The 22,286-nt window shown below is 43.4% G+C and overlaps 1 protein-coding gene across 2 annotated transcripts in view; it reads left to right on the top strand.

Annotated features, from left to right (window-relative positions):
* Positions 1 to 6,239: 6,239 nt before the first annotated feature.
* ARHGAP25 (Rho GTPase activating protein 25) overlaps positions 6,240 to 22,286 on the top strand; it is a 92,381-nt gene continuing 76,334 nt past the window's right edge. For both annotated transcript variants that reach the window (XM_054475778.2, XM_054475777.2), the window contains exon 1: positions 6,240 to 6,689. In XM_054475778.2, coding sequence (XP_054331753.1) covers positions 6,629 to 6,689 — 61 coding nt within the window. In that variant the 5' untranslated portion in view covers positions 6,240 to 6,628. The remainder of the gene's footprint in view (positions 6,690 to 22,286) is intronic.

Below are 22,286 nucleotides of genomic sequence, written 5' to 3'. Positions count from 1 at the left end.
AATAAAAGCAATGATTATGCCATTTTGTCAGGGGAAGATAACCGTTTATAAAACTTGTGCACAAGGCCAGGCATAGTGGCTCACACCTGTAATTCCAGCACTTTGAGAGGCTGAGGCAGGAGAATCACTTGAGCCCAGAAGTTTGAGACCAGCCTGGGCAACATAGTGAGACTCCAATCTTTATAAACATAAGTAAATAAATAAATAAATAAATAAAATTTAAAAAACTTGTGCACAAATGTTCATAGCATCATTTTTCTTAATAGCCAAAAGGTGGAAACAATCCAAATGTCCATCCACTAAATGAAGAGATAAACAAAATTTGATCTATCCACACAACGGAATATTATTTGGCCATGAAAAGAAATAAAGTTCTGATACATGCTGCAATATGAATGAAACTTCAAAACATGCAAAGGGAAAGAAACCCGTCACAAAAGACCACGTATTAGAGTATATGACTTCATTATGTGAAATGTCCAGAACAGACACCTTTGTCTGTACACAAATCTATAGAGACATAAAGTGGTTGCCTAGCGCTGGGGAAAATGAGGAGGGTCTGCTAATGGGTATGGAGTTTCTTTTGTGGAAGATGAAAGTGTTCTACAGTTGATTGTGGCAATGGTTGCACAACCCTGAATATACTAAATCACCGAATTATACACTTTGATGGGTGAATTACATGGTATGTGAATTATGTATCAATATAGCTCATAAAAAACAAGCAGTCAGGTGAAGAACAAACATGAGAAACTATCTTCAAATGCAGATAACAGTAACAGAGATGACAAAATGAAAGACAAGGAAGTGACAGAGTGGAGAGCTAACATGCAGATAACTGACACTCCCGAAGAAGATCCTAGAGCCAGTGGGCTGAAAATCAGAAATAAAGATATAAGAAACTCCCCCTGTACTGATTCCTTGCAAAATCACTCAGACACATCGACACCTAGACACATCCAACCATTACAAATGCCCAATAAGCACGTTAAAAAATAACTTTAGTTTCACTATTTAATAAAAAAAAATTGCTTATTCAACTGAAAATGATTTATAGTAAAAGCAATGATAATGCCAACTGTTAGTGAGGCTCTGAGGGAACTGGGCCCTACATATATTGTTAATGGAAACATAAATCATAGAATTTTTCATGTTTGTTCTTCACCTGACTGTTTGTTTCTTTATGAGCTTTATTGATACATGATTCACATACCATGCAATTCACCCATCGAAGTGTACAATTCAGTGATTTAGCAATTTGAGAGCACATAGCAAACCTTAGTATATTCTTATTCACTTTCCCAGCATTTATATCTCTAAGAATTCCCTCTGAGGGGGGAAAAGGACTAGATTTATTCAAATATTTAGCTATAAGAATATTATGAAAATGTATACATATCTCCACTGCTCAATGACACAGGGATTTGTTAAATTAATTTTGCTCTCATCATATAATTAAAAATCATGAGGCCACTGATGATGTTTTGGAAAAATGGTTAATGACAGATACTTTTTCATGATTTTTTTTTTTGTCAAAGGAAGATAACAGTTTATAAGACAGCATATGCACCATTTAAAAAATTTACAATACATGCATACATACATTATATGTACACATGAGTAGAAAGTGAGGAAGAAGTAGGAAACCAAGAATGGGAAAAGTTCTTATTACACATTAAGTGGTAACAATGATTTTTATTTTCTTTTTGCTTTTAAAACACTTGTATGGTGATTATGCACGGACTTCTGTAATGGTAAAAATAATAATGAAAGATGTTTTAAGAGTTCTCCAGGCTGGACACAGTGGCTCATGTCTGTAATCTCAGCACTTTGGAGGCCAAGGCAGAAGGATCACTTGAACCCAGGAGCTTGAGACCAGCCTGGGCAACATAGTGAGACCCCCATCTCTACAAAAAGAGTTTTTAAAAAATTAGCCAGGCTAATTTTTGAGCGCTTGCAGTCCCACCTGCTCCATAGGCCAAGGCGGGAGGATTGCTTAAGCCCAAGAGGTTGAGGCTGCAGTGAGCCATGATTGTGTCACTGCACTCCAGCCTGGTTGACAGACTGAGACCCTGTCTCAGAAAAAAAAAAAAAAAAAGTTCTCCTCAGCTAGAGTCCAACCCTTCAGCAAGTGCATCAGACCCTGGCCCCAGCAGCCTCTGCAACTTCTACTAGTGGGTATGGGGCATCTTTGGGGGCCATATATCATTTCTGATACTTCCCTAAATGGGGGCCGTATTTGTGTTTTCACAGCAATCTGCCATTTCATTTGCCTGGAGCGTTCTCCTCTCACTCCCCCACCTGGCTTCCTGACTATTCTCTCATGAGTCCCCTTTCTTGGGATGCCACCCAAGCAGAGGGAACCATTTCCTGCTCCCACTTTACCCTGTGCATGCACTATTTTTGTATCTTGCATGGCAAGTTTACACTTCGCTCTCATGACTCATTTGAGGATTAGGCCGGGTTCTTAATCATCCTTCTTGTTTAATCAGCATCCAACGCAGGCCTGTACAAATGTTTATGGAGTAAACGAGTGAATGAATGAATGAGTCTGTTTGAGCTCTATGCTCACATGAGCCTTGAGTGCAGAAGATCTGCACTCAAGTGCCCCTTGGGTCCCTAAATCAACATGCCCCAAACTAAGCCCACCATTTCCTCTTTGTTCCTCATTACCAATCCTCACTGTTTTTGTGCGTGCCCCATCTCTGTGACTGGAACTACACCCTTCCAGTGACAAGCTGGGATCTTGGGTGTCTCTTTTTTCTGCTGTAATAATTCTCCTGGGGCTATCAGTTCTGTCACTCACATGACTCCTGTGTTGTTTTCCCTTCTTTCCATGCCCATGCTGCCGACCTCTCTCCCTCACTCTTCCTGTCTCTTAGATAACTGCCCAGCCTCCTCACCCCCATCCTGCTGAAAACTCCCCAGTGACCTCCGTTTTCCCCAGGATAAAGTCGGAACTCTTTGTCAAGGTTTACCTGCCCTGTGTGATCCGGTCCTGCTCAGCCCTGACTATCTCTCCAGCTTCGTTTCTCCTCAACCCCACCCCTTTCATCCTTCTTAGGAGCGACCTGAAGAGCTTTCTTCTCTCCATGCCTCATTCATATTGTTGGTTTTGTCTGGAATCCTTTTTCCAACCCTCTTGCCTCCCTAACTCATTTGTCAAGCCTTACTTTAAAAGACATTTCTTCCAGGAACCCTTCCTTCACTCCCCAAGTCCAGTTAGGCCCCTCGTATATACACCCCCTAGCTCCCTACACTTTCCCCAACATAGCTGTCTCACACTGTATTTAATTGTTCACTTAATTGTTCTTCTCCCCCAACAGACTGTAAGAGACAACAGCCGGTGTCAGGGCGGTGAGGTGGGGAAGCAGAAACCAGGTCTGCTTGTTCACGAACTTTCCTCCAATGTCCAGCAAAAATTTGGTCCTTAATAAATCCGCTCATCATTCAACAAGCCAACAGATGGAACAATGTTTGCTTGCGCTACTGCAGATGCTAATTCAAACTTTGGGACCAGGCAAGGCATTTGGCTCTTCGTTTTACGAAGATCAGAGAGACGGAGCGCAGTACCCAGTTGACTGACCGAGAGAGAGCTCTGTGGTGGGGGAAGGCTGCTGTGTTGGGCCCTTGTGCGGAGTGTGCTTTCCATCTGATTGCCTTTCCGCATCTGCACAACTAACTTCCCCCATGGGTCACGAGTTTTTCCAAGACTGACAGACTGACAGGAACCTACCCTGAAAAGTAAAGGAAGTTCCCTGCGTGTTTCTTAATGACACCTTCAAAATATTTTCAACATTCCTCAGTTTAAAGGTCCCAGGACTGAAATTTTAGATGGTGTCAATTCCCCCGTGGAGATGCTGCTGGGCCCGGCCAGACAGCTACCTCTCCCACACCCGCTTCATGAAGTTGGGATATGAAAAAGAGCAGTGGTGTTTGGGTCAGGCAGGCAGTAGTGCAATGTCTCCAAGTGGCTGAGTCAAGTTCAGCGGAATCCAGCTCCCTGGGGAGGCTGGAGGGTAGCTGGGTAGACTGGGTGAGTGTGGTGGATTGGAGTCTTGATCAGCAAACACTCCGGCCCTTCTTCCACCCCTCCGGCCCTTCTCCCTCCCGACTGCTGCTGAGGCTTCACTAACTTTGAGCTTGGCCATGTGACCTGTGTTGGCCAATGGAAAGCGAGCAGAGAGGGTGTGCGCAGAGGCGTTAAATGCGCTTGCAAAGTTCTTCTCTCTTGTGCTCCTTTCATTCCTGAAGACAGGAGTATACACCAGGTCGCCACTGTTCCTTCAGCCTCGTTCTCTGGATATACAGTTTGGACACATTTAGTTTGAGATGGCTACTATAGATCTAAGCAGAGATCCATGTGATTTGGAGTTCAGGGGGTCTGGGCTGAAAATACACATTGGAATCATCTGCAAATATGTGACATTTAAAGCCTTGAGACAGATGAGCTCACCAAGGTGTGAGTGTGGATGGAAAAGGAGTCCAGTCGAGTCTTGGTTTCCTTCAATATTTAGAGGTCAGAGAGATGAGAAGGAATCAGCAAGAAAACAGACAAGGAAAAGCCAGAAAGGCAGGCAGACAGCCAGGCCAACCATGGGCCATGGGAGCCCCATGGACAGAGGGCTCAGAGTTGGAGAGAGCTATCAAATGTGTCCGACGCTGCTGATAGGCCCGTGAGATGAAGATGAAGCACCGACCTGTGAGTTTAGTGACAGGGAAGTCGTAGATATCCTTGATGAGAATATACTTTGTGGAGTCACCGGGGCAAAAACATCAACTAAGGGATTCGGGAGAGAATAAGAGGAGAAATATTTGCAATATTTGCAAGTTAGACAATTCTTACTAAAGCTTGGTTCAGAAATGAAGGAGAGAAATGGGACTCTAGCCCAAGGGGGTGATGGCATCCAGAGAGATTTTTTATAGGGTAAAAAATAGTAAGTTTGAACGCTGACAGGAAGGATCAAAGAGAAAGAAGAAATTGATGATGCACTAGGGATGGGAGAGTGGTAACAGCCAGTTCACCCACTGTACCAAGAATAAGGTCAGGGGTATAGCTTGCATTCAGGTAGGTGAGCAGATAGAGTGAGGGAAGCTTGCGGACATTCTCTAGCAGTTACATTGATTTTCTCAATGAAATGGGAACCCAGGTCGTCAGTAAGAGTAAGCAAGGGGCAGGTGAAGAAGAAAGTATGATGGAGTCATCTAGGAGAGTTGGAGAATGAATGGAGCAAGGTGTGCAGCTTAAAGGCTGGCTAGCAGTGACTGTTCTGAGCACTTTGTACTGGCTCTTCTACTAAAGTCTCACAACAGCCTATGAAGTAAGCCCTATTATTTGCCCCATCTACAGATAAGAATTGAAGCACAAAGTGGTCAAGAAACTTGTCCATAGTCCCACAGCAAAAAAGCCAGGATTTGACTACCAGTGATCTGTTTCCAGGGCCCAAATGCTTAATCACTAGGTTAGACTGACCCAGTTAAACATGAAAGCTTGCCACGGAACTGAACTAAATAGAATAGAATAAAGGTTGAGTTAATGTTTGTGGTGCAACCACTCTGTGTCAAGCTCTGCACTAGATTCCTTTGCAAAAACCCTTTGAGTTGTGGTTATTATCAACCCCATTTTACTGATGAGGACATTAAAGTCTGGAAAGATTCAGTTGCTTTTTCAAAAGTTGAAGGGCTAGCAAATGGAAACCCACACCATGTATACAGCCCACACACCCTGATTCTAAAGCCCACACCCTGTGTACAATGCCAAAGAACCCTTAGGATATGTGAGTGGGTCGACCTAGCTTAAGTTGATTCATTAAGCCAAATACATCAAAACCCTCCCTACATCAGGCTAAGATCACTTGCAAACTTTATCCTGAGCAGCTGGAGAGCTTGCGACATGGTCCTTACAGCAGGAAGAATTTAAAAGAAGATAACTTTGGGGGAATGCTTGTTGTTTTTCTGACCATTTTCGGATGCTTGATCCTTTAGGTGAGGAAGAGGAGAGCTTAGAGTTGAAGTAGATGAAGGGAGTTTGGACATTTTCTTTTAATTAAAACTGTAGCCTTTTATAACAGAAGCAACCATTCTGGTTTTTCAAGCATTTCTAAAAACCATTTTCTCAAGAAAGAGTGCTCATAATGTATCATCTTCACTGAACAGCCACCCACTTCCTCAAATGCAAGGAAGCAGACAGTTAAAACACACACACACACACACACACACACACAAAACTGAGAGGCAGCAGTTGTTTATCACAACCTCAACTCAGTGAGGCCTGAGATTCTTTCGAAAAGGAGCTTTGCTTCCCATGACGCAGAGGGAAGTGTCAACTAGGATATTTCTGGTAAAACTGAAAGCAAGAAAAGCAGGGTGCTAGCCCCTGTGGGACTGAGGGTGGAGGCTGGGAGAGTTTGGGTGCCATCCTCCTGTGACAGATGGATGGACCTTTCATCTAAGAGAAAGGAGGAGACACGTTGGCAAATCAGCCTCAAGCCTAAGATTGCTTGTGAAGCAATCATAAGGAGGAACAAAAACAGACACAAAAACAGAGGGAAAGAGCGAAAAGACAAGAAGGGCGCAAACTGTGACAGACTCACCGCTTCACTAACTACTCACTTAAACTGGAAGCAAAATGTCCCTAAAATTGCCAAGGAACTGGGATTTCAACCTGAAAATGGAGGCTGTGAAAATAGGTATGGTTGGTGTCTTTTCGTTGCCTCTGTGATTCTTACGTATACTCGAGCACCATTTGCATGTTGGTCTGCAGGGAGCATAGTCTACTTAAAAATGGATCTCGCAGCAAATCTGAGTTTGAGGGACCATTCGCATTTAAATTGGTATGCCAGGTCCAAGTTCTAAAATGCTGGGAGGGGGTTCTCTTTCATTTGGACGAAACAGTGGGATGGAACTCCTTGGTGTGCAGGATCTGGGGTACTTCGGATGATTTAAGGCTACAGATTACACACAAAACTGTGAGTTTTTAGCATATTCCATTTCCTTCCTGTTTGGAAACTCATCCATATTTTGAATGGTTCTGAACAGGAGCGCAAAGGCTAGAGTCTTTTGAGGTGCTCAATCTGTAAGTAAATTCAATAGGTGCTCTGTTTTGTGAGCCCAGGAGTCAAGGTGTATTAAAAGGTAGTAGCAAAAGGTAGACAACAAAAACAAGACAGGAACATAAAAACGTACTAAAGTATAATAAAGACCTTACATAATAAAGATATAATTAAAGGAACAGAATGGGAGGGAATTCTTAGATGAGTTGGAAAAGAGATGTATTTTTTATTATTTTAAGGGAGACTGGCATATTTTCTGAGATAGTCTGGCCTTTAATCCATACCCTGTCCTTCTAATGATGACAGTGATACATTAAGTTTAATCTATATATTCGTTATGAAGTTCTTTGTATAGATTTCTTCTGTTGCTAAATTGGTCACAGTAATTCATGTCAGAGCAATCGGGCTGAAAACTATTCTACATTTATGTATCTCGCCCATACATGAGATAGATAACTTCCTTGATATTAGATATAGATAAGTATTAAGGTGTTTCTAACAGCTTGGAGGAATTTTGCTTGGAACAAGGTTTAGATTTGAACCTCTAATAGGGTTAAGTGTGCTCTAAAATAAGTGCTCCATTGAAAAGTCACAAGCGGAGAATTAATGATGTAGGCCTGAGAAAGGATTTGAAAGAAAACAGAGTAATCAGAGAAGCCATTTATCTTGATAACCAGGGGAGATTAGCGTTCCCTAATCAAGCTATGAATAATTGTATGCTGAGGACAGTTCAGAGAAAAAAGAGTGTTCATACCTCTTACATAAGCAAGAGATTTTCCTCCTAACTATCACTGATACAAATGTACTTGGCTAATGCTCAATCTATGTCATACAAATTATATGGTTCTGTTCCTTTGACAGTGCCCTGCTTCTACATAAATAAGGTCATTCTACCTTCTCTCCACCTATGTTTGAACACAGGTTATTAGGGTCTTACTCTCCTTTGGTTTAAAAAACAAGAAAGTTGAGACAATTAATAGTTAAATGATTTTTTTCACAGATATAGGAAATTACCACACTAGAGCTCAAGACTGCATATACTCAGGTCTGGGATTTGATTGAGTGAATTTCATGATTTTTACCAATGTTTCTTAAAGTATGGTCCCATAGATAACCTATATCAGACTCACATCAAGTGCTGGCTAAAAATGCAGATTTCTGAGCACCATCCTTACAAAATCAGAATCTCTAGAGGAAGGCCCAGGATCCTGCATTTCAACAAGCACCCCCCACTTCCATCCTCACCCGAGGAAGAACTCCTGCTGTAGGTACTGTGGTCTGTGTTCACTAGCCCCAGCAGACAGTTATCACCCATTTAGTATAGAGCACAGTGCTTGTTCTTAACTGGGCACACAATAAATATTTGTTGGCTGAATGAATGCTTCAGCCAACAAAAACAAGCAGATGATGTTATTTAGTATTACTTAATGAAAAAATAATAATAAGGATATAATGAAATACAGAGGAGCCCTTGTCATTATCCATGCTATCTACAAGTTTGTCACCCTGAAGGACTGGACTACAGTAGGATGCCTTTATAAGTGTCACATGAACTAGAATTCAGATCATAAGCTAAGTCCTCTGATGAGGGAGAGCCCTTGACTCAGTCACAGGACTTCCAGTCTCCTCTCCAGCATCCTGTGTCCAGGTGTAACTGTGGGAACTGGCTTACCAATATATCAAAGAAACTTACCTCTATTGGGAAGACCTGTGGAACTGGGAGTTATGTCAGGAAAGGTGACAATCTGTGGTTTTAACGTTTTCTCAGCCTAGATACCATTGACATTTTGGGTTGGATAGTTTTTTGTTGTGGGGCCTGTCCTGTGGATTATAGGATATTTAGCAGAATCCTTGGCCTCTACCTACTAGGCGATGGTAACACCCCCCCTACCACTACTAGTTGTGACAAATAAAACTGTCTTTACATATAGCCAAGTGTTCCTTGGGGATGGCGGTGAGGGTAATATCTTCTCTAATTGAGAACTCCTGGAGTAGATGATCACCAAAAGGGTGGAATATAAGGTCACTTGGGACTAGAACCCAAATATTAACTCATGATTCACTCTCTAGCTCAATTTTTTGGAGGCTCTTATTGAGATCTGTCCTCAGGGAGCCAGGCCGTAGCTTAGGAAGGACACTAGAATGGGCACTTGGTGAAATAACAAGACACTGACCGAGAATGTCACCCAGGAAAGGGGCCCTAGCTTTTTTTGATGAGCTATGCTTCCAGTTTCCCCAGAATCTTGTGAGCTGGAGTGAAAGTGAAAGTCTCTGAGAGCAAGGGGAGGGACTCTCCACTGTACTTCCATCTCAGAGCTGAAGAGGGTCTTGCTGGATGGCAGACTCACCTGAGTCCACTACCATGAGTCTGACAGATTTTCATGCCGTGATGAAAAAAAAATCACAGGCCTTCCTGCATCTGACCTATTGATCCTGGCAGGAATAGGGGTTGGAAGAAAAAGGAAAATGCAGAGCAAACAGTCTTGACTTGAGGTGGAGCCAAGAGCACACACTTCTTCCTTTGATCCTTTATCATTTTCAATTTTAGAATCATGACAGCCTTTCACTGCCTTCACGCAGTTACTCAAATATTTTGCTCGTTAATTTGTGTGCCTTTTTAACTGAATTGTCATCACTGGAGGACAGGTCCAGACTTTCTGGACCTCCAGTCCCAGGTTACAGGGCTTTCTTGAAAGAGTTACATGGCTTCCCAATGACCAGGCCAGTCTACTTGAGCACATTTTGTGCCTTATTTGAACACTGAAATGCTGGTTCCCCAGGTTGGAGAATCCTGAAACTATATAGCCCATGGTGAACTGATTTGTGTTTGTTTGATATTCAGCTTTCTGAACATTAGAAAGTGGTGAGTGCTTTCTTTACAATTCATTGCCAAACTTACTATACGCTAACCAGACTGGCCTGGGTTATGGACTGAATGTGGTCTGTTTGCTGTGCCCAAAGTCTTTTCTCTCCATGAGTAGCCTCTGGTCCCTGATAGATAAAGGTCCCCACACATGCAAGTAGAGTCGCTGCTAAAAATACAAAAAATTAGCTGGGCATGGTGGCAGGCACATGTAATCCCAGCTACTTGGGAGGCTAAGGCAGGAGAATTGCTTGAATCCAGGAGGCGGAGGTTGTAGTGAGCCACGATCATGCCACTGCACTCCAGCTTGGGCGACAGAGCAAGACTCTGTCTCAAGAAAAAAAAAAAGGATATGAACACGGCCTTCCATAGACAGTGAACAGCTACACAAGGGAGCTGTTCCTTCCAGGGCCCACTCTATTTTTATGCAGAGGTTACATTGCTATTGGTTGTTTAAGTAAAAATGTCTGTCCATATGTTGCTGTTGACTTAACATTTAGGCATAAATTAAATTCTCTCCACGAAGTGCATGCTTCCTGCTGCCCAGGACAGCAGATTTGTGGCCATTTGAGGAAAAAGGACTGATGTCACCTCTGGGCCTTCTGCAGCAGCAGCAGAGTGGGGACCAACCTAAGTGGTGATGGGAAAACAGGACCTGGTTTTATATCCACTCATGCACAAAATTCCCCCAGTACATGCCAGATGAGGTCAACTTAGATTCGGTACTTTGTCTGAGACTGTGCACTTGGATTGGCAGAGGCTAGCTCGATGGTTCTTGGTGCCTATGTGTCTGAAACTAGGCCAGGGTTAAGATGCCCAATGGCCCTGGCGTGGGTATACATCACTATAAGTCACTTCATTAATGGTAGTGCTGCCATCTCCCTATCTCACACCTCACAGTTATGAAGCATCTTCATGTAGCATCCAATGGGAGAACTCTATGGAGACTCCACCAGCTGCAATGTGGTCCTTTTGAGTAAGGCTCACTATGGGGGTGTTAGAAAGATGCTGGGACCAATTGAGAGAAGTAAGTTGATGAAAATGGTCCTATCACACACAAGGCAGCTTGAGGAAAGAATCTTGCATGAAGGTGCACCCCAGTCAAGTGGTCTGAACTTGTGTTAAGATACAAGAGATGGGAGGGAGTAAAGAGCAGAAGCAAAGTCCCACTGGTGGTCACAGCAACTGAGACCAAATAGTACCTGGAAGAGCATGACGGAGAGCCACAGCAAGGCACAGGCAGATTGTGGGGATTCTGTCACAGAGGATGGCATGGAAATTTTGTAGAGTCCCCAGACAGGAACTGAGATACAAAAGTTACAAAGAGAGAAAATAATTGACATTTCTTGTGTTATGCTTTACTCATCATCCTTTTTCTCTTTGAAAGCTTGTTTAAAAACCAAAAGTCACTTTGCAAAGAAAAAAAAAAATGATACCCATAGGTCTGGCAGACCTAGAATATAACTTTGTCTTCTTTGAGGGACTGCAGTGCTTCCTCATTTCTAGTAAGACAGGACTGCAACTTACTGTGTTCTCTTTGTCTTGGCTACCAGGAAGCTGAGCTAAATATGAAATATGAAGACAGTCCTGTAGGGCATACAGTTCAGTGGAGGCAGAGACAAGCAAACAACTGCAAAGCGGTGAGAGAGGTGCTGTGATGATGAGAACAGCTATGGGAGTCCCAGATGGTGCCTAAGAAGAATTCTGTCCCCACCACCCCTGTTCCCATCACTGCCATTCACCTTCTTTGAGATCCAGGTGCAGATGTTCTTGAGGGGGCCCCAGACTCGCTATCTTTCTCACAGCGATTTTCCTTTACATTGTGTCTACTTTTTTGGAGAAACAGAAGGCTTCATACTGTGTATAGACCCTCTGCATGAAGGAATTAAATGGAAAGTCTTTATGATCTGGCCCTGCTTATCTGCCCACCTCTCTCTTGCCACCTTCCCTTCTCCTGCTGCACACTGGAGACTTCAGCCACATCCTCCCTTCTGTAGCTTCCAGCTCTTTCTCATCTGCCTGGAGCCCTCTCTCCATCTGGGTCTCCCTTACCACCACCAGTTCCTACCCATGCTTTGGTCACAGTGTAAACATCTTGTCCACAGGGAGTCTCTAGGTCTTCTGATCACTGGAGAGAGAGTATAATAATCCTTTCCCAGGCCATTTAAACAGAGAAGTTTACAGCTCTCAATACTATGGACTTCCTTTTAGATAAGAGCCATGAACATTTCTGAACATGCAGATATGAGTCAACCCCACAATCCTTTGGCTTTTGAACAAAATGAGTTGTTCTTAATATGGTATGTAACACCAGCACTCTAGGCCCTCACTGGGGAGAATAACCTCAAATTGCCCAAAGAAAGGGGCTAAATTGTCCATTGACTCTTCTTGATAAAAATTGTGAAAGAAAGGAGGACGTGTGGTATAGGAAAGTGTGCATGAGCTTGGGACTCTGCTTTAAACAGTAGTGAATCTGGGGCAAGTTGCTTAGCTTCTACAAATGAGATAGTAACACATATGCTGAGAGGAAGAAAATATTTCATGCATATGACATATGTTGGGTGCTTAGCAAACATGTTTCCTTTCTTTATAGAGAGTCTCATTTCCAACCTCAGATCAGACTAGAAGCTGTACTTGGATTACATTATCTTGCTACCCTCGCAGAACAGGGCTCACTGAGTTGTCTTTTAATGTTATATCTTCAGTTTATAGCTTTCCTGCAAGTAATGATTTCATGAAATCTGCTCCTAATTGTACTGGAAAAATGAGAATGAAGAATGGAGAACGCCAGCGACTTCTATGTATAACTCTATGTGAGAAAGTTGCTTGGGAATTCAGTGCTCAGAAAATAACTCTGTCTTCTTTGAGGGACTGCAGTGCTTCCTCCTTTCTAGTAAGACAGGAGTGCAACTTATTGTGTTCTCCTCTTTGTCTTGGCTGCCAGGAAGCAGAGCTAAATTTGAAGCTGAGTCACAACTTCTAACGCCCATTTGATTAGCATACTTTTAGTCTTTGTCTTTAATCAGAGTTTATGTGTTCACTGCAAATAATTTCCATACTTAAAAAAATGTTATTATTTAAAAATACAGATGGGGGAGTCTCACTATGTTGCTGTGGCTGGTCTCGAACTCCTGGGCCCAAGCAGTCCTCCTGCCTCAGTCTCCCAAAGTGCTGGGATCACATGCATGAGCCACCACACTCAGCTTCAGATATCCTACTTTTTAGTAGTGACTGATCATTGCAATTTATCTAAGAAAGATTCAAGGAATATTAAAATGTTGAAAGTTATTTCTTTTAGTTCATAAAGTAAAACGCAATTCCATGACCACTCATATTCTTTACCTAGAGTTACACAAAATTATGCAATCTTCAGTACATTCAGACCAGTCATTTCATTTCATTCACTCATTGAGTCACTCATCATAAAACATGTATTTGCTCACTTGTATGTGATAGGTACTTAAGCAGCATTGCCCTGCTGTGCCTCTCATGCTGCAAGCACCCCTCACCACCTCTCCACATTTCTAAAAGTGATGCTCAACTTTGCTACCACCATCTATTCTCCTTAAGCTGTGACTGACTAAGGTGACAGCTGCCGCACTCTCTACTTTCCACGCCGTACTATCCATCCACCCCCAAAACATGCACACATGGATCTCAGCTCTGGATGGGGCTGTGATACCCCACTGCTGGAATTTTGGCCTATGGTGGCTGAACAATTTGCTTCCTTGTTGGTTTGGAGTTTCAAAGTGAAAGAGGAAGCAGTAAGATATAGAGTTCCTGAGTCTGATGTGAATACTTTTTAATATTTTAAAATAATTTTATAAAGTTTACAAAAAGAATTTTCTGACAAAGTGTAAACTAACCATAATGGAATGAGCCAGCTATCATACAGTGGTTAAAAAGCTGGCTTTGGGGCCAGAATTCCTGAATTTGAATCCCAGTATCATCAGTCGGTCACTGTGTGACGTTGGTCCTCAGGTTTTCCAACTGTAAAATGAGTGCAATCCTAGTGCTAACTCATGCAGTTATTGTGAGGATAAGAGAAGATGATCTATGTCAAACTTTAGCATAAGAACTGGTATCTAGTAAGTGCTTCATAAACACTAGTAATTATCATTATTGTCATGGACATTAACTATAATGGAGATCTGATATCAGCTCCTTTGAATCAAGTCATTGGTGAAAACCACAGCCAGCAGTGCCAGGGTTTTGTTTGTCTTAATTAGGTTTAGTTCTTCATTCTTTTCTTTAGACATATGGTCTTTACAACATCTGCAGATATCTCCTTTCCTGCCCAGTATCTGTTCCTGGCTCACAGCACACATGCTGATCTGCAGTTGACTGGTCATGTTCTGTTTCTTACTCTTTATGCTTCCAAATGCCATATATTCACTTCCTTCTCAATTTGCATGAATTGTGTCAATTTTGTCTTCATGGCTATTCTTGTTTTCTTCCTTTTCGCTTTGTTTTGTTTGTCTATTTCTGCCAGTTATTTTCCAAATAAGTAAAATGCCTGAGTTGTGACTTTCTAATAAGGATAATGATAGCTTCTGGTAAGTTTCCTGCAGAATTCCTGCTGTAGAAATGTCATTGTCTCTGTGCTATGACAGGAGCAGTTCCTCAAACTTTCCTTGCTTTGGGTAGGCAAAGAGTGACTCTGGGTTGTTTGCTGCGTGGAAGATCCCCCTCCATGACTTACTGCTTCCTCCTCCAGAGCTGCCGACCATCTCCTACTGTCATGCGTACCTCTGGCCACTGAAGTGAGGTTGGAAGTTGTTAGTTTGGGCTTCAGGGGCTCAGTGTTTAACTGCTTGTGATCACTTACATGGGGGTTACAGCAGTGGCAGAACAGTTTTTCCTATTAGCTGTGTCCTGTACCTGGCCTACCATTCTCTTTCAGATCATTATTTGTAGATATAATTGTGGGGGAAGAGCAGGACCTTCAAAATGAGGCTCCCGCCTTTCTTGTCCTCAATTCTGCTGTTGGTACTCAAAGATTCTTGCACATGCATTCTTCCCCTTTGACTGTCATTCTGCATTTGATTCCATGCACCTGGTCATTCAGAAGTCAGAAATCCACTTTATTAGTGGGTGAGGAATCTCCTTATACAGGCATCTCAGAGTAAAGATGATAGCAGATGTAGAGTTGTCACCTCCAGTCCATTCTCAGCCCAGCCCTTGTGCTCTGTCCTGAGACCAACCTGTTTGATCTTGATTTTGGCACTGATCTTCTTCCTGTGAGCGTTCCTCATTCTCTTTTCCAGGTAGAGTGACAGCTGGCCTGATTTGTCTGGGACTCAGGGGGCTCATGGGACATGGAACTCAGTGTGAAAACCAGGAAAGTAACCCTAGAATCAGGTCGCTAGGCCCAGGGAAACAAAGCTGTAATTGTGATAGGTGCTCTGTATGTTTCTTGAATTGAATTTCCTGAGAAGCCACACAATTTATGGCAAAAATTGATTTAGGAGAAAATATCTTTAAACCTGGAGTCATTATTCTTTCTTTTTAGTACTCATGGTTAGAAATCCTTCCAAATTCATTTTTCAGCCTCCTTGAAACTGTCATGCTAGCTTCCTCCATCTGTTTTTATGAAATCTTTTAGTCTTGCTTACATTTTCTCCAGAAAAATCAGGAGCCACATCTGTCAGTGTATTGCAAGGTACTTCTTTCTAAAATCACACAAAAATTCCTACCTTTGTGGGTCCTATATCTGGCCCCTAAGTTTGCTATTCTGCTTTCTGGATATACATATATATTTTTACCAACTCTACCTCTCCCTCTCCAGGACCAGGTCCACCACCCAGCTCATCCTGGGAAGACTTCCTGAATTACCCAGGTACAATTAGTCCTTCTCCCTTCCGCAAGATTGTACCATTTTGCTCATTTTTCTTCTATTCTGATTGACACATATTTATTGGACATCTACTATGTGCTGGACACTTTACTAGGCTCAGAATGTAAGAAGATGAAAAAGATTAGGATTCTGACAGTCATTAGAGACACTCTGAGGAAGCGGGGCTCTCCCACTAAAGGGAATTAGACATATGCAGCGTGACTGTGACTGTGACATTTAAAAAGCTGACACAGAGTTTGTTCTGTAACAAAAGATTTTCTTGCCCCACTTAAGCCATAGCCCCTAGATATCTACAAGGGGCAAGTTTTTACATGTTCATTCAAGTCTATATGCTCCTTCCAAAAAGCCACAAATCAAGCTTCTAATCCCACATTGTTATTCTGATTTAGAGCCAGTAGAGAGTGCCCGCGGACAATGCAGTTGCATTTCCACCAGTAAATGTGGCCCATTTTCATTATTTCTCCCCAGAAAACCCTGGATTTAACCAGTTTTCTGGCCAGCACAAAATTATCCCAATCTCGTTCTTCTGTGGGCTGAAATGCCCAGCATGGTAATGAAAGTGATTGATAATGTAGCCAACTTCGTGTCTTCACAGATAAAAAGTAAGATTCCAGATAAAAATCATTTCCTGAAAGAAAAACAAAAAAGGACACTTGACTTAACTACGAAGCCATACCTGAATGTAGTAGGCAGTCTTTGAGAATGAGGCCCCTAAAGGCAGATGAGCCTGGGTTTGATTTCCAGCTCAACCTTTTCTCACTTCTTTGCCTTTGGGCAAGTCACTTTAATGTCTCTGTGTCTCAGTTTTCTCATCTGAAAAATGGGGCCGGTAGTTCCACCTCCTTTGCAGAGCTGTTAGATAGTATTTCCTCCAACCAGCTCAGCCACTTGTAGTCATAAATAAACCATGTCACCTCCTACAATTGTACCACCTCTGAAATCTCACTTTCAGACTTCCCACTCTGTGCCTACCACATCCTATGTGCCCAGCTCACTCACTCCAGCAATTCTCTGACATTACCTCAGTGAGCCACCATTCCATTGGTCCCACCATTTTTTCACTATCAGTCACCCCACTAGGTCCTCCTTACCACAGATTCATAACTAGCATTAAGTCTACTACTGAACATGCACCCTTAAATTCTCTGGCCATTTTTCCTCATCATAACCCCTAACCCTATTTAAACCCAATAATCCACCTTCTTAGTGCCTGTAACTGGACAGCTGAACATCACTGGAGAAGATCACCCCTGAGCCGTCTGGATTCACTTTGAGTTTATGACCAGTCATTTGAGGTGGGCACTCAACAGAACCAGACAAACTTACTACGCCTACTGTCTTAGTCCACTAGTGCTGCTGTAACTAAATACCTGAGACTGGATAATTTATATGGAACAGACATTTATTTATTACAGTTCTGGAGGCTGGCAAGTCCAAGATCAAGGTGCTTTCAATATCCGTGTCTGGTGAAGGCTCATTCCTTGTAGATGATGCTGTCTCCGTGGTCTCACATGGCAGAAAGGGATGGGAGGGTGAAAGGGAGGAGTGCCGTGACCTCACATGATGGAAGAGCAGAAGAGGGTGAACCCACTCCTTCAAGCCCTTTTATGAGCATCCTAATACCATCCATCAGAGCAGAGCTGTCATGACCTAATCACCTCCCAAGGGCCATACCTCTTAACACTGTTGCATTGGAGATGAAGTTTCAACATGAATTTTGGAGGGGACACCATCATTTAAACTATAGCACATACCTAGTAAATTCACTTTCATTTTCCCCAAAACTTTTACGCCTACTTTTTAATTTTCTCCTCAAGGCCTTAACACTTCCTTCTGCCGTCACTCTCACTGATAACATTCATAGAGAAAAATATGTACAACTAAGTGAGAATTACTCAATTTTCCTACCACCAAAAGTTTTCGTCTACCTACATCTTTATCTCCAGTGCTGCCCGTAGGCCTGGACAACAGGGGCCTCCATTGGAGACATGTATTTTAGAGGGTCCTGCTCTTTTCTTGCTCCATCTGTAAGCCTTCCTCCTCACAGAGCAAGGAGTCTGATCAAGAGGACATGCCCACCTAGACCCTGTGCCCTGCCTGCCTTCTAGACCATCCGAGATTGTGAAATTCCCTACGCAGATGGCCAGGAGCTGCAGGAATGTTTTCCTAAGTCCTCCCAGTGGTTTTTCTGTGGACGGTTGATTGCAGAGAGTCCCAGAACAAAGTTTGGATGTCTAGGCTGGGGTGTCCACATTCATGTGTGTGAGGCCTCTGACTATGAAAAATGGAACAGGAGATGGAGGGAGAAGGGGCATGGGTTTAAAGACAGGGACCCCCCCCAGGGCCAGGCACGGTGGCTCATGCTTGTAATCCCAGCACTTTGGGAGGCCGAGGTAGGCGGATCACCTGAGGTTGGGAGTTCGAGACCAGACTGACCAACATGGAGAAACCCCGTCTCTACTAAAAATACAAAAAATTAGCTGGGTGTAGTGACGCATGCCTGTAATCCCACCTACTCGGGAGGCTGAGGCAGGAGAATCGCTTGAACCCGGGAGGCGGAGGTTGTGGTGAGCCGAGATTGGGCCACTGTACTCCATCCAGCCCAGGCAACAAGAGCAAAACTCCATCTCAAAAAAAAAAAAAAAAAAAAAAGGCAGGTACCCCCATGTATCTTCTTGACACAGGCTTTCAAATGTAAGTGATATACCTGATTCCTTCTCACTCATCAGTCAGCCCAGTTAAGCATGTGTCCTCGTCTTACTCAACTGTCCTGCAGCATTTGACACAATCAGGCATTTTCTCCTTGAAAAAAAATTTTTTAGACTTCCTTGACACTGTGCCCCCTGCCTTTCCCTTACCTCATTAGTTACTCTTTCTGAGTCTGCTTTCATGAAGTCTCCTTCTCTACCAGATCTCTTAACAATGAAGTGTCCCAAGCAGGACTGGCCACATCATTCGTGGAGCCTAGTACAAAATGAAAATGTGGGGTCCCTTGATCAAAAATTATTAAGAATTTCAACATAGTGACAGCAAAGCATTAAACCAATTGCAGGGACCATCCAAGCATGGAGCTCTGTATGACTGTACAGGTTTTCTGTGAAGCTGGCTCTGGTCCCAGGGCTCAGTCCCCCTGTCCTCTTCTGTTTATCCAACCTTAAAACCTTTAAAGCCCTTTCCATGGCTTTAAGTCCTACCTTAACTTTCATACATTGGCTCCAACTTCTCTTCTGGGTTCTGGATGGCCCCACATCTCCCCCTGAAAATCTTACAGGCTTCCCTCCCCCAGTGTGTCCAACACAGAATTCTGAATCTTCCCTTTTCCCACCCCTCCACACCCAGTTCACCTGCCCTTTGCAAAAGGCTCTACTATTCACCGAGTTGCTCAGGCTAAAAACCTAGAGTCATCTTCATTCATGTTTTCCCCTTCCACTCCAGATCTAATCCACCAGAAAAGACTTTTGGATTCACCACCAATTTATGTCCTTAATCTGACTATTTCCATTATCTCCAATGCTGTAAACACTACCATTTCTTGCCTAGTCTAGGAAATAGTTAGCTGATTTGGCTTCCTGCCTCCACTCTTGTCCTGGACCATGTATTTTCTGCACGGTGGCCAGACTCGACATCTTTTAAAAGTGGAAATCAAATGTGTCAGTTCCTCATTAAAATTTTCAGTATACTTAGGATTAAATTCAAACTCATGATCTCTGCCCATGGGATCAGGCCCCTTCCCCTCTCTCTCCTCCCACCTGTAGTCCTCTGCTCCTCCCACACTGTGTCCTAGCCACACCCTCCTTCTATTAACAGTTTTCTGAACATCCAGTGCTCATAGCCACCATCTCAAGGCCTGTCTGCTGTTCTCCCTGAAATGTGCTTCCCAGATCTTACCATGGCCTTTCCTCCACTCCAGCCAGTTTTAGTTCAAATATTATCTCTTCAAAGAGGTCTTTCCTAACCCTAGCATCTAGTATAACTAGCTATAATTAGCCCCTGCAAATCCAATCTCTCTTTATCCCATTATCTTACATTTTTTCTTTATACTGTTATTTGTGCCTGAAACAATCTCATTCCTTTGCATGTTTGCACGAGATCATAAGCTTCTGAAGGCAGGGCTTTGCCTGTTTCATGCACTTTTTGATAGTCACTGCCAAGAACAGTTTCTGGCACATTACAGGTATCAAAGAGATTTTTGTGGAATAGTCTGTGGCCTGTTAACTTTTCTGCAGCCCAGTGAAATTAAGTAAGTTAAAATGAGTCTGAAGCTTTTTTTTTTTTCCTGTCCTTATTAGTGATTGAACAACAGTTTGGTCCAGAGAGAGATATTTCTGACTTTCTTATGGAGAGGGAAGTGGGGCTTTTGGTTTCTGAAGCTAATTTGGAACAGCATGTGGGTGACTGGGCATTTAGCTATCCCTGAGGGCGGTCAGGCCTTAAGTCATTAAGGCTTAGACTGCTGAACAGAGCTACAAGGGGTATGTCTTGCTCCTATAATCAAAGTCTTCTTGATGATTGAAATTCAAGTGTGGGCAGAGAAATCCTTCAGACTTGGGGCCCTGGGAAAAGCAGCCCTACTCAGGAATCCAAACATGAGAATTAAACCTCAGTTTTGTAGTATGGGCAGTTAGGTTTAGTGGGTAACTGTGATTAGAGGCGAGGATAGGGAAGGGAGAGGAAGAAAGAAAGACAGAGAAACTTAGAGAGAGAGGGAGAGAGACACCAGCATCCAGGGGTGAGGGAGAGGCAGATGGAAGGAAGAAGGAGGAAGAACAAGTGGAGGATGGACGTGGGTGGAAGAGAGGACCAATTACATTGAGCCCTATGCTTAGAAGGGCTCCACACTGAATTTGATGTTTTGTTGTGACCATCCTAAAATTCTTAATGATTTTTGAACAAGGTGCTCTACATTTTCATTTTGCACTGGGCTCTGCAAATTATGTAGCTGACTGACATTCTGCCACCTTGTATCCCAGGAACTAGGTCATCTTTGAGCCATCCCTTGGCCTCATGACCTCCCCCTTCCCCAACTGACTGCACCGTCAGTCCTGTCCACCTACTACCTAGATCTCACATTCATCCACTTCTCTTATCTCCCTTCCAAGCCTAGATTCCACTGTAAGCCTCTTCACCATTTCCCATCTTGCAGTTTTCATGGCCTTTAATTGATCCTCTGTGAGCACCCCAGTGCTTCCGAGTGTCGATAGTTTCGTCGATCAGAGCAGTCACCCTGAGGCTAAAGGGAATCATGCAAAGGCAGCCTCAGTGCTTGAGATGAACATTCTCCACTCCTCCATTAAGTTAGTGGTTACCAAACGTGGCTGTCCTGGGGAGGTTTAAAAAAATTCACCTGCCCAGGTTCCACTCCAGAGACACAGATTTAAGTAACAAGGGTTGTGGTCTAGGTATTCGAACTTTTCTAAGCTCCCAAGTGACTGGATATACAGCAAAGTTTGTGATCTGCACCCTAAGTGTTGCTAAGACCCAGAGTCACAGCACAATGGCAACACATTCCCAAAATGTTTGCAGTTGTGTTACTTTATCATAATGGTTTTGAGTTTTGCAAAATTTTCTTCTCTAAAAGTATACATTAAAACATTATTTAATATTCCAGAGTACAGCTTTGAGTAACCTGGCCCTTTTTTAAATTTTATTTTTTAAAGAGGCAGGGTCTTGCTCTGTCGCCCAGGCTGGAGTACAGCTGTGTGATCACAGCTCACTGCAGCCTCAACATCCTGGGCTCAAACAATCCTCCCACCCCAGCCTCCCAAGTAGCTGGGACCACAGGCGTGCACCGCCATGCCCGGCTGATTTTTTTTTTTTTCCTGTAGAGATGAGGTCTCGCTGTATTGCCCAGCTGGTCTTGGACTCTGGACCCCAAGTGATTCTCCCACCTTGGCCTCCCCAAGTGGTGGGATGACAGACATGAGCCACTGCGCCCAGTCCCACGAAGCCACTTTTTTTTTTTTTGAGACGGAGTTTCACTCTTATCACCCAGGCTGGAGTGCAATGACGTGATCTCGGCTCACTGCAACCTCTGCCTCCCTGGTTCAAGCGATTCTCCTGCTTCAGCCTCCCGAGTAGCTGGGACTGCAGGCACCTGTCACCATGCTCTGCTAATTTTTGTATTTTTAGTAGAGACTGGGTTTTGCTATGTCGGCCAGGCTGCTCTCAAACTCCTGACCTCAGGTGATCCTCAAGCCTCGGCCTCCCAAAGTGCTGAGATTGCAGGCACGAGCCACTGCACCCAGCCGAGCAGTTTTTAATTTTTGGAAAATATGTACCTCCACTGTGAGAGGCGTCTGTGTGTGTGTGTTGTGGTTTGAGTGCCCTGAATTAGTTAAAGGCATTCCTTCTTCTCTGAGGTTCCCTGCAGACCTGACTGTCTGTGATTCTGCAGATGTCAGGGCTGTACAGAAGAGGGTGGAGGCCAGGCCGGCCCCAGCTCCTGCTCACACAGGGAATTAGTGTCAGAAGTGACGTGTTAAGGAGTTACTGAAACCAAAGGTGAAAGCTTTTT

This window comes from Pongo pygmaeus, chromosome 12 (assembly GCF_028885625.2).
Source record: "Pongo pygmaeus isolate AG05252 chromosome 12, NHGRI_mPonPyg2-v2.0_pri, whole genome shotgun sequence".
Taxonomy (NCBI): Eukaryota; Metazoa; Chordata; class Mammalia; order Primates; family Hominidae; genus Pongo; species Pongo pygmaeus.
This window is presented reverse-complemented; position numbering and strand designations above follow the sequence as displayed.